Raw genomic sequence first — 12320 nt, 5'->3', positions numbered from 1 at the left:
AAAACAAACAAGCATAAGCACTCAATAGCAAAATGACCAAAGTACCTTTTGAGTGGAAGCCCACATGTTGCAGGAAACACCAGTTTTAGTGGCGTACCAACACCGGGGATGGCCTGAAACACTAAAACAAGCTTGAAACGCCGCGAAAACGTCATCGGTCGTACCGTACAATGTTTCGTGATTTCGAGATGCCAGATGGTACGGTCAGTGGCGTTTCAGCGGAGTTTCAACCACAAGAAGCAGAGTTTCGGCGGCCAAAAAGAAACATAAACATTTGTTGGGGCCTTTTTCAGCCATCTCAACGAGTGGAAAGAGGGCATGGGCCCCATCTAACACCAAAACACACTAATAAACTAATTTTTATGTGGTTGTTAGCTAGATTTAATCAAAAAAATTACAAATGGAATTCTCTAGAAACCCTATGAGCATGTTCTTTTCTTTAAAAAGGCACTTCATTCACTCATTTCTCACACATTGTATTGCAAGAAGAGCTTCCTATAGCAACAGCAAGGAGTTTATTTGTGTTTTGGAGCATGGGCAGCGAGAGGAAGGACGTGGGCAACAAGAGGAAGAGCATGGGCAGCAGCTAGTTGGGTGAGTTTTCATTTCCTAATTTTGCATCATTCATGGCTTCTCAAAGTAGTGTTTCAAGTGCCCCTAAATTGGGTGAGTTTTTCATTTTGTATTATTGTAATTTTGCAGCAATCATGGCTTCTCAAAGTTGTGTTTCATCCGAGCAGCAGGATCAACCGAGAAGGATGACGTCAGAGCTCCAAGAGGCAGAGGAGGCGGCGCAGTGCTGACGTAGTGTCCCAGTGTGCTCCACACAGGCCCACGCAGCTACTGTGAAGGGGCAGCGCAGTTGTAGCAGAGGACAGCCAGTCCAGTTGTCGAAATGGAGAGATTTTGCCGGTTGAAGTGAAATAATCTCGCTTAGGTTTCTGCCAGTATATTTTTATCTTCGTAACTAGATTGTTGAGAGGGCATCTAGAGTTGTATTCAGAACTACTGCTTAATAATAGAAAACCCTCAGAGCTGCTGCACCGGTTTTCCCGCATTGGGTTTTTCCAGGGACATTTGTCCAAAAATAACGGTGTCCCTTGTGTATTTGTCTCGTTCTATTTTCAGTTCATGATCTGTATGTATGTGTAGTCTGCAATAGTGTTTTCATCGCTGTTTAATAATTAAATAACTTGTTGAATGTAAAAACAAGTAGGAGATGATAAACCAGTGATTGCAGTAGGATTTCTGATGTGTAGATTCAGAAATTTTCACATACCAAACCTAGTTACACTTTCTTCAACACAGAGAGCCATGAAGACTATGAATGTTTTCATTAACTTTTATGTTTTATGTATTTACTATTTATGTGTGTTCAATGTAAAAGAATACAAGCATTAATTGAAAATAACTAAATATAAGTACTTAGATGACAACAGACAATTACAGACATCAAAAAGATAAAACGCATAGGAAGAACCTTTAGATTCTGCTCAAGCTCGCTCAGTTCTTTAGATAACATACTTATTTCATCAGCAACCATATCAGCCATATCTTGATCAATTCCTGGCTCTTTTGCCAGCTCTGACAGTCACATGTGCACATGATATAGACATCAGAGGCAATCAAGAGCCAAACAGAGTATATAATGTCGATAAATAGATTTATAATGACCAGAGATGTAAGATTAAAAAACCTTTTGATTGCTGGATCTGGACTTCAACATCCTTAAACTTCTGGTAATTTGTGACCACCTGTGACATAACACGCTATTAAATATTTGAAAACAAAAGTAGTTGCTGTTAAAGCATAGATTGGATCTGAAGTTGAATTTCAGATGATATTATTTAGACAGTCTTATAATAATGTGCTGTGATGAGCCAACTTTAGACAAACTTTTTCTACGCATACCTCTTCAAGCTCTGACATAGATTTAGCAAGCTTTTGGTATTCATCAGGATTAGATGCAACATCTGGATCGGCCAATCTTAGCTGCAATATATAAACCATGAGGTAATATCACTTAGTCTTATCTCTATCAAACAAATATGTAGAATCTCTGATGCAACCAACACACTCAGATGAAAAAATAAGGAAATAAATGTTAGCAGCATCGAGGAAAGATGAAATAAATAAAAGATTGAAAGATGAGACAAATTTATAGAGAACAATAAGACTTCACTACAAGCATTTAACATAAGATTTGAAAACATCACATTCTGAGAAAAAGTGAATTTTACTTGCATTATTTGTCCTTTTGCATTAGCAATCTTTGATTATGCTTAGGTGGCATTTCCCAGACAGCAGCACAGTACACAGTCAATATTATCTTCTAGTTCCTCCTCCAGACAGCATTTTATCTGGATCTTACTCTCTTTAGCCTTAGATGTTCTGAGAACAGTTACTAGCAAAGGAAATGAGATAGAAGATGCAAGAGAAACAGGTGAACTCTATAATTTTTTCTCATATGAGTAAGATGGTGAATTCTTCTTGATCTGAGCCCAGTTTTGTGCAAGAAAACCAGAAGTAAAGAACGGAATGAAACAATCTAGTTCCTCCTCCAGACAGCATTTTATCTGGAGCTTACTCCATTTAGCCTCAGATGTTATGAGAACAGTTACTAGCAAAGGAAATGAGATAGAAGATGCAAGAGAAACAGGTGAACTCTATAATTTTTTCTCATATGAGTAAAATGGTGAATTCTTCTTCTTCCAAGCCCAGTTTTGCGCAAGGAAACCAGAAAGTAAAGAATGGAATGAAACAATCAATGTGGAGTTTGAAGCATTGAAAATGAACAGGACTCTGAAGTTGGCCGAGTTGCCTAAGGGAAGGAAACTCCACAACTGCAAATGGGTCTTCAAAAAAAATACAGGGCAAACGGATTCATAGATAAATATAACGAGAGATTGGTAGTGAAGAGATGCACATAACATGAAAAGGTTGATTTTGTAGAAAAAATTTCCCCAACCACAAAGACTATCACAATCAGGTTGGTGCTCGCTGCTAACATTGGTGGCACACCTGGTCAAAACATCCACCAAATGGATATGAGTAGTTTGTTCTTGCCTCGAAGTAGTGGCTTATATGACTCAACTTGAAGGGTTTGAGTTAAACAACAAGGAGGATTTGGTTTGTACAATGATCAAAGTGCTTTATAGCTTGAAGTAAGCTCCTAGGCATTGTGTCTAAGGACTGATGAGCATTTGAGAGAAACTGGCTTTCAAAGGAGTGTCTTGGATCCTAACCTATATATCAAAAGGAGTGGTAAGAATATTGTTACCCTTGTTGTTTGTCTAGATGGTTTCGTAAGTACCAAGAGAAGTGCGGGTGTAACTGTTGATAAAAGGTACAAAGGAGGTGTTTCCTAGTGCTTTAGCCTTTTTACCTAGGAAAACTCATGAGAACACCTTTTCTAGTCGCTTTATGAGTTATTAAAGTCATGTGACTTAAAAGTCACTTTATGAGGTACTTTAATACCATGTACTTTATATTATTAAAGTCATTTTATGTTTTTAAGTTGACTTTATGTGGAAAAAAGTACAAGGTACAAAAACAACATTAAAGTGACTAGGGAGGCTCTCAATGAAGGGGGGACATGAAAAAGGGGGTCAAGTGAAGATTAGATCTCCACCATTGATCTATGAGAGCTGAGATCTAATCTCAGCCATAGATCAAAGGGTTAGGGTTCTCTCATCATTATGAGACTGAAAAGGGAAAAAGGCAAAGTGAGCTCATTATTCTTCATGAGCATTTTGTCGGAGAAGAGAACAAGGAGAGGCTGTGATAGCTGAAAATTGTTAAAAGAGAGGACAAACTTACAACAATAGAAGTGACCTACCTGGCTCGAGTTTCCTAGCAGAAAGGATCAGCACTGAAACTCAAGGTTCTGTAGCAGCCCCAGCACAAATTTCGGGGCAGATCTTTAGGAGGTTCAGGCCCGAGATTTAAGGTGATACTGGCCCGTGTTTTCAGGAGACTCTGGCCCGCAAATTTAGGAGACTCCAGCTCAAGTTTGGAGGAGAGGAAACAGGCCAAAACTCAAGTAGAAATAGACAGTCTGAGGCTGCAAATTCAAGGCTGGAAGAGTGTTGTTAGTGGCACGCTGTTCGAGGTATTTATTCCTGAGCAGTGGCTCGAGATTCAAGAAATTAGCAGGTTACCAGTGCCGGAATTAAGGGCTGAAGTGTCAGACTAGTGGCACAAAATTCTCAGCAGTGAAGTCTGAGCATAGGACGCTGGAAACGCATTGAACAGTGGCCCAAGTTTCAAGACTGAAGTCCAGAACAGTAGCTAACAGTGGCCGAAATTTCTAGAAGCTGGCACAATTTTCTAAAGGAGAGATAAGTCCTTAGATATATTATTTAATGTTGTAATCATTTCTCTGAGATTAGCAATGAAACTCCAATTCTAGACTGGTTTTCCCCTCTGTGGGTTTTTCCAGGATCAGAGTTGACCAAAAATAGGTCTCATTTATGTGTGAATGCTTGCCTTATTCTATCAACTGTAAAGAGAAAGTAAAAGAGAAGTAGAAGTAGTCCTGTTATGTTTCTTTTAAATTTGCATTAAGTTTATATATATCAGCATGATGACGTGGGGCTGTGGGCATTAACCCATATGCAAAGAAAACTGAAACTGGCGAGGGCTACAGCAGAACCAATTTTTCTACAGTAACTAATCAAGTCAAGCAGGGTCTCAAAGGATCATTTGCGATGACACATTTACGATGTTTGCAACTTTGCATCACCATACTGGAGTTGGAGTATGACAAAAGGAGAGAATTTTCATCTCATATGAAAAGGTATGTGAGAGAGTTACCCAAGAGATTCAAAATGGTGGATTAGAAACCAATGACAACACTACTAGAAACAAGTTTAAATTTCTCAGTAGACGATGATTAGAAGAAGGTAAAGGAAACCTTGTACAGACAATTGGTTACAAATTTTATTTCACTCTCATTAGGCTAGAGATCATCTTTGCAATAAGTCTTGTTTCTAAGTTCATTACTTCACATAGTATTCTGAAGACTAATATGTGAGTAGTCGTGCATGAGTGTACCATAGATCTAAGAAAGTCATAGGGAAAAGACAATTTTTAATCACTTTGACCTTGTCCAAATTTGCATGCACACCAAACTCATCAATAAGAAAACCCAAGTACTCAACAACTTTTGTCAAAAGAAATATTTCTTTAAAGTAGTCTGAAGCTTGTTCTACCTATGCAGGTCAGTCACAACATGAATATGCTATACATGTTTCTCCTAGGCATTGTTGTAGATAAGGATATCACCCAAGTACGAAATACATCCTAACATGGGGTTGTAAGAGGTAATTAATGATTCGCATGAATGTGGTTGGGGCTATGGGGAGATTGAATGGCATGACCATTTTTTCATCTAGTGTAAGCATGGTTTTAAAAGTCGGCTTCCATGAAGACCTAGTGATAAACGAAAGACAAGCTAGGGTGTTGATGAAGAAGAAACCTCTTTGTAGCATTTTCTCTCTCATAACTCACTCCAATCAGCCTTCCTTCATAGACCTCGCCCTTTGACTCCATTAGCCTAGGATTGATAGAAGGCACTAGTCTATTATTAGTGTGTCAATCCTATTAAAAAATTAAAACCCTAAATTTTTATTTTTATGTTTTTGAGGGTAAATTAGGGTTAGGTTATGGCAAAATCTGCATTTATTACAATAAAATACATTAAACTTCTTAGTGATAGGGTTGGCCTTTGCATATACTAAATTGGAAAAGCAAAAATATCCTTTTTTATCCATTTTCAGCTGCATTTAGGGCTGACGTCTAGGGTTTTATAATTGTTTTATGTGTTTTCAGCCACTAAAAATTTCCTACAACTTATTTCTTAGTTTACTCATTAAATAGCCCTTGTTTATTTCTTGTTCATCATCAATTTTAGAGTATTTTGTTATTATTGTCATAAATTTTGCATGATGTAAACTGTGCTACTTTAAAACCCTAGTATATAATAGCAATTGGTAATTTAAAGATAGCATATGTTTGGAAACCTGTTTGAGCCTCTCTAGGACTAATCTTAGCCATATAACAACAATTGGAAATTTAAAGGTAGCATGTGCTTGGGTACCTGTTTGAGCCTCTCTAGGACTAATTAAGACCTCTAGATTTAGCCATACGGTCCTTTGAACTCATTACCTTGGAATTGCATCTCATCTCACCCAAAGCCATACTTTATTGAACATTATCTTTTGGTGTTTTATTTAGTGAAACCCTTGGAGGGTATTTGGCCTTGGAGTACTTGGGTTATCTAATCTCTTAGATTTGTTTGGGAAGCCTCCCTTGTGGGGATAATATCCAACCACAAAACAGAAAGTGAGCAGTTGCTAAGGTGATAGTGGCAATTGACCCTATTGTTGCCCTCAATCTAGAGTGCCCAGTGAGGCTTTGCACTAAGGTGTTAGATTTTGTGATAACAATGTCCATCTTTGAAACCTTTTTGTCTTGCTTTTTGGTCAAATGTTCCTTTAATTCTTTCTTGGCTTTGAATCATTAGGTCAAGGGAAAGATGTCTAGACTCATCCAATTCCATAAGTTGATCAATCCTTGTTGCATGGCATCTCTCTATTGTGAGTTGTTGCATACATTGGAGAATAGGAAGTTGGAGATGAATAGGTAATTTAGCTTCAAATCCATATACTAGTTCAAAAGGGCTTTTTCTTGTAAAGGTCTGAATATTGGAGCGGTCATCCCATAGTGCATATTTGATCTTGATATCCTAATTCTCCTTATTTTCACCCACAATTTTCTTGACAATGTTCATGATGTTCTTTGTTAAGAATTGGCATGAGTATTGCGAGATAAGCAGGATGGCAGAAAAGGCCTTAAGCCCTTGTGTTGTGTTGCGTTAATTTCAAAATCTTAATATATAACACATCAATGACCATTCTATATCTTCTAGATCTAGATCTAGATCTCATTGACAACTCAACAATGGATCACGATGACATGTCACCAAGATAAGAATTACAAGTCATGACAATTGAGGGCCAACCCTCAAATCATGATTTTTACATGCTTGTACATCATCTTGGACACCTCATAGCACTTGGACATGGCATTTGGAGCTTCTTTCATGCATGACATCAGCCCCAAAGAGCTAGCAGCTCACACATGTGGGCTTATTAAAGCATTTGGGGTTGAAATTAGTGGGTGTGAAAATTCCTAGATCTAACAATCTCAGGAATCCTACTGCAACCAGCTGAATCTACTTCACCTAGATCGTAAATTACATTACAAACTTATTTCAGATTTCTTCTTGAAATGTTGAAGTAAATTACTGAAGCAGCCTACACCAAATTAAATATGATACTGAAACATAGAAACTGAGCAAGGAAATACAAACACATAGGACACCATTATTTTTGGACAAAAGTACCCAGAAAAACCCAATGCGAGAAAATTGGTGCAGCAACTCGGAGGTTTATTATTATTAAGCAGTACCAAATTCTGAATACATCGTTGACTACCTCACAGGGTTATTCAGTTACAGAGAGAAATACTAGCAAAAGCTTAGTGAGATTACCTCACACAATCACTGAGAAAAAGTCTCGGTTGTTCTGGCTGTTGGATGAGGTGCCCCTGGCAGGCCCTGCGCTACCTCTACATTGTCCCAACGTCAACCCTCTTAGGCACTGCGTCACCCAACTGGGGAATCGATCAGTAGCCCAGAGTCACTGCTCTCAACCTCTCAGTCTCACACCCCGGCTTCTAGCTGCTGAAACTAACTCTCTGCTCTGATTTTCAACTTTCTCTCTCTCCCTCTGCACTGCTTCTGCGTGGCCCTTCTGGCCCTGTGTCCAGGCTACTAGATCACTCTTTGCCTCTCTCTACTGATGATTCTCCAACTGAGAATCTCTCTCTCCGGAAGTTGCTATCCCTGCCCCTCAACTGCAAGAAATCTCCTCAATCGAATTTTCCTCCTGAGAACTTCTCACTTCAGAAAATCGATTTCTTGATCTCTCTTGGTGTGTTTTCCAAATGGCCCTCAAGCCCCTTCTTATATCTTCTTGTTGGACAACCAACGACCTAGATTAACTCCTAATCAAAGGCTCAGATCGTTTTGACTTGATCTTTGTCTTTATCTAGAAGATTCACCCACAATTAGATTAATACCCATTAATATTTTAATTTTCCTAAGTTTAGACTTAGGAACCCCATTAAAAATATTAATTATTTTAATAAAATCGTCTCTAGGTGAAATTTCCCAAAACGGTTTATGGGTTCTTTGGAATGCATGTTCCCAAGCCTCACTGCAAAATTTGAGGCCTAGAGGACATCCGATGCTACCCCAAATCAACACTCCCTCTTAGCGAGGAATGTGCTCTTACAATATACTATTGTTGCACACTGCTCCGACTCTGAAGCATCGTCCTCTGCGTTGCTGATGTCTTACATGTTGTCCACCAACTACTGCATTGCTGCTGCAACTGTATTGTTGCCTTTGACACTGCCACTGCCAATGCTACATTTATACTACAACTCCCTCTCAAATGTTGCATTTGCTATGCTGCTAGCATTGCCACTGCTAACACTGCATCCGTACTGCAACTTAGTTGCTGAGAGAAGCAACTGAAAAACTTCCAAAAACTGGGCAAGTATCCAATGGATACACCTCGATGCTAAAAGCCTGACTGCTGCTAGTCCCATGTTGTCTTCTAAAGCCACTGTGCTACTGAAGCTCTGCATTGTGCCTCCACGCACCGTTGTCTCTCTGCTCTACGTTGCTCTCAAGATCTAGCACTGCTAAGTACTGCATCTATCGAATCATCACTCCATGGCACCAACTGAAAACTCCTCCATCCCGCTACTACTGATCATGGGCTCCCATAGCAAGTTATTGATCCAAGAAGTGGACTCCTCAAGGATCCTGCCCATCTGTAACTCTATCAACTACAATTCAATCTTTGCGGCTGCAACCTTAGGATCGTCCTTCTCATCCTTGTCCTTTTTCTTCAAAGGACACTGGGATGCATAGTGGCCCATCTCGCCACATCTGAAACACTTCACCTTGGAGACGTCCTTATTTCGTCTTTGTTGCCCCTTTGATGCAAGGCCTGCATTATCCTCCTCCTCCTTGGGCTTTGACCCACTATTGTTGCTACTTCCGACAAGTTTGACCTTTACCAAGTCTCTCCTCAGCTCTTCTTGTTTTAGAGCTGCCCACATCTCATCCCAGTTAGGCAATGTTGCCCTGCCCAAGATACTCTGGACAAAGACTTGCCATTCATCCAAGACAGAATTTAGGGCCAATCTCACTAACTCTGAATCTTGAGGTGTATGCCCCACAGTCGACAACTCATCACAGGTCTCCTTCAGCTTCGTGAGGAATGGATCCACATGTTCTCCCTTCTGCATCTGCGCAGATCTCAACTTTTGTTCCAAGTACATCTTCCACTGCTCGAAAGATCCCTGATACAACGTGGCCAAAGCATCCCACATCTCCATAGCAGTTGCTCTGCTAGCAACGTGGCACACCACGTGATCCTTGACTCCATCTAGGATCATCCTCTTGGCCTTTGCCATCTCAGCCTTGTACTTCTTTAGCAGATCTGCATCCGCAGGTTCAGCTACCACACTATCAACATACGTCTTGAGGGCATGCTCATCTAGAAGGAAAGACATTCTAGCCTTCCAGATGACATAGTTGGAAGCTCCGTCCAACCTGTCATAATCCCTCAAGCCATTGCTTTCCATATCCTACGAAAATTGTCGAGCAACTCCCTCTTTCTCCCTACTGCGTAGCTTCTAGGCTGGCTTATGCACTCCCTGATGGAGCTAGTAAGTATGATGCTCCTCTGTTGCACAGCAAATGAGAAATATTGATTTCCTCGACAAGAAATCACTAGGGAAGTATTCCCTCACTATGTGATCTGCTTCCTTCTTCCAACGGCTTTTCTGCCCAGCACTTAGCTTGCAGAAAACTACATCCCTCTATCTCTGCGTTGATGCTCTGCGTGGTTCCCTCTACCTTGGCAAATTCTCGATCCAGCAGTCTTACCTCTCTGTCGACTTACTCAGAAAGAGACATCCACAAAAAAACAACCCTCCTAGCTAGAACTGCACAATCCCTCAGGGAATTCGAACTGCTGCTTGTTGCAGCAAGTTGGCCCTGGCTTCAATGCTAGATATGCTCTTCCTGTTTCACATCAACAGCTCTGATACCATGTGAAAATTCCTAGATCTAACAATCTTAGTAATCCTAGTGTAACCAGTTGAATCTACTTCACCTAAATCGAAAATTACATTAAAAACTTATTTCAGGTTTCTTCTTGAAATATTGAAGTAAATTACTGAAGTCCCCTACACCAAATTAATTATGATTCTAAAACATAGAAATTGAGCAAGGAAATACAAACACATAGGATACCGTTATTTTTGGACAAAAGTCCCCAGAAAAACCCAATGTGGGAAAATCAGTGCAGCAGCTCTGAGGGTTTATTATTACTAAGCAGTAGCAAATTCTAAATACATCGTTGAACACCTCACAGGGTTATTCAGTTACAGAGAGAAATACTGGCAGAATCTTAGTGAGATTAGCTCACACAATCACTGAGAAAAAGTCTCGGTTGTTCCGGTTGCTAGATGAGGTGCCCCTGGCAGTGCCTGCGATGCCTCTGCATTGCCTCTACGTTGTCCCAGCATCAACCCTCTTAGGCATAGCATCACCCAAGTAAGGAATCGATCAGTAGCCCAGAGTCACTGCTCTCAGCCTCTCAATCTCGCACCCCGGCTTCCGACTGCTAAAACTGACTCTCTGCTTTGATTTTCGACTTTCTCTCTCTCCCTCTGCACTGCTTCTGTGTGGCCCTTCTGGCCCTGCGTCAAGGCTACTGGATCACTCTCTGACTCTCTCTGCTGATGATTCTCCAGCTGAGAATATCTCTCTCCAAAAGCTGCTATCCTTGCTCCTCAACTGCAAGAAATCTCCTCAGTCGAATTTTCCTCATGAGAACTTCTCACTTCAGAAAATCAATTTCTTGATCTCTCTTGTTGTGTTTTCCAAATGACCCTCAACCCCTTTCTTATATCTTCCTGTTGGAACCCCAATGGCCTAGATTAACTCCTAATCAAAGGCTCAGATCATTTTGACTTGATGTTCATCTTTATCTTGAAGATTCACCCACAAATAGATTAATACCCATTAATATTTTAATTTTCCTAAGTTTAGACTTAGGAACCTCATTAAAAATATTAATTATTTTAATAAAATCGTCTCTGCGTGGAATTTCCCAAAATGGTTTCTAGGTTCTTTGGAATGCATGTGCCCAAGCCTCCCTGAAAAATTTGAGGCCTAGAGCACATCCGATGCTACCCCAAATCAATAGTGGGTTGGCTTGTAACCCAATCATATTTTGTGATTAAACTTGTTTTAGGGGTGTCATTAGGCTAATGTTAGCTCCTACTCCTCATATAAATAGAGGAGAGGCTCATTCATTTCTATTCATCATCACTTGGACTATTTCGGCCCTCCTTAGGAGATTTTCAACCTCTTGTATCTTTGGAGAGATGTGATCTATGGAGTACTTTGCATATTGGAGCTACTTTCTTGTCTTTGGAGAAGTTATCTTGGATCAATATTGGATTATACATGCATTTCATCTTGTAAGTGAGCTTTGTTATTGAAGAATTTTGATTTAATGTCTAATGTATGGAATGTATTGGTTATCTAGGGTTTTTCTATTGCACCATTGATTATTGAAGATTAATTGTATAGAATCTAGATATCCTCATTGTATGCATTATTCATGTATGGAATGTGAATGATAATCCCCTTGGTGAACTCTTGTTATAGCTCTCCCAAGTGTCTTTGATCCCTCACAAAGATAATAGCTAGGGTTTTGGTGCTAGGGCATCAAAATATCCTTACTCCTTTGCAAGATTTAGCTAATCTTTAACATCCATAGACTCCATCAACCCAAGGACTAGGCATTGGCCTTGTCAAATTGGTGATCAAGCCTTATCTTATCCATAAATTGAATTTCGCTCTCTCTTTTGTCTTAACTTGGCCCTCTTAAGGATAAGCGACTCAATTAGGGCTTGGAGCGAAATTGTCTAAGAGAGGAATTTTTGGGTATGGAAGGATTCAACATCAAGGGTACATTCGGTTGCCTCAAAATCAACCTACTTGGTGGCTAATCCATCCATTTTTTTACCTTAATTTCTCTCCTAGATTTTTGGCCCTCAGAGAAACCCTAGTTTGGTTAAGCTTCAACTTGAGGACTTCTTGAAGGTTTCATATGCCTTTGGCTTGCTAATATTCATTATTGGAAACCTTTTCCTTGGCACCT

At 39.9% G+C, this 12320-nt stretch overlaps 1 protein-coding gene across 2 annotated transcripts in view; it reads right to left on the bottom strand.

The window, feature by feature from the left end:
• LOC149200370 (peptide chain release factor APG3, chloroplastic-like) overlaps positions 1–12320 on the bottom strand; it is a 388882-nt gene that overhangs the window by 277014 nt on the left and 99548 nt on the right. For both annotated transcript variants that reach the window (XM_089402693.1, XM_089402692.1), the window contains exons 3-5: positions 1912–1992; positions 1697–1754; positions 1481–1584 (exon numbers count right to left, since the gene is read on the bottom strand). In XM_089402693.1, the coding sequence (XP_089258819.1) occupies positions 1481–1584; positions 1697–1754; positions 1912–1992 (243 nt within the window). The remainder of the gene's footprint in view (positions 1–1480; positions 1585–1696; positions 1755–1911; positions 1993–12320) is intronic.

The sequence above is a fragment of the Pinus tabuliformis genome, chromosome 2_1 (genome assembly GCF_031772625.1).
Source record: "Pinus tabuliformis cultivar Carrire ecotype Pingquan chromosome 2_1, CPIR1, whole genome shotgun sequence".
Taxonomy (NCBI): domain Eukaryota; kingdom Viridiplantae; phylum Streptophyta; class Pinopsida; order Pinales; family Pinaceae; genus Pinus; species Pinus tabuliformis.
The sequence above is the reverse complement of the archived record's forward strand: the minus strand, read 5'-3'. Positions and strand labels throughout refer to the sequence as shown.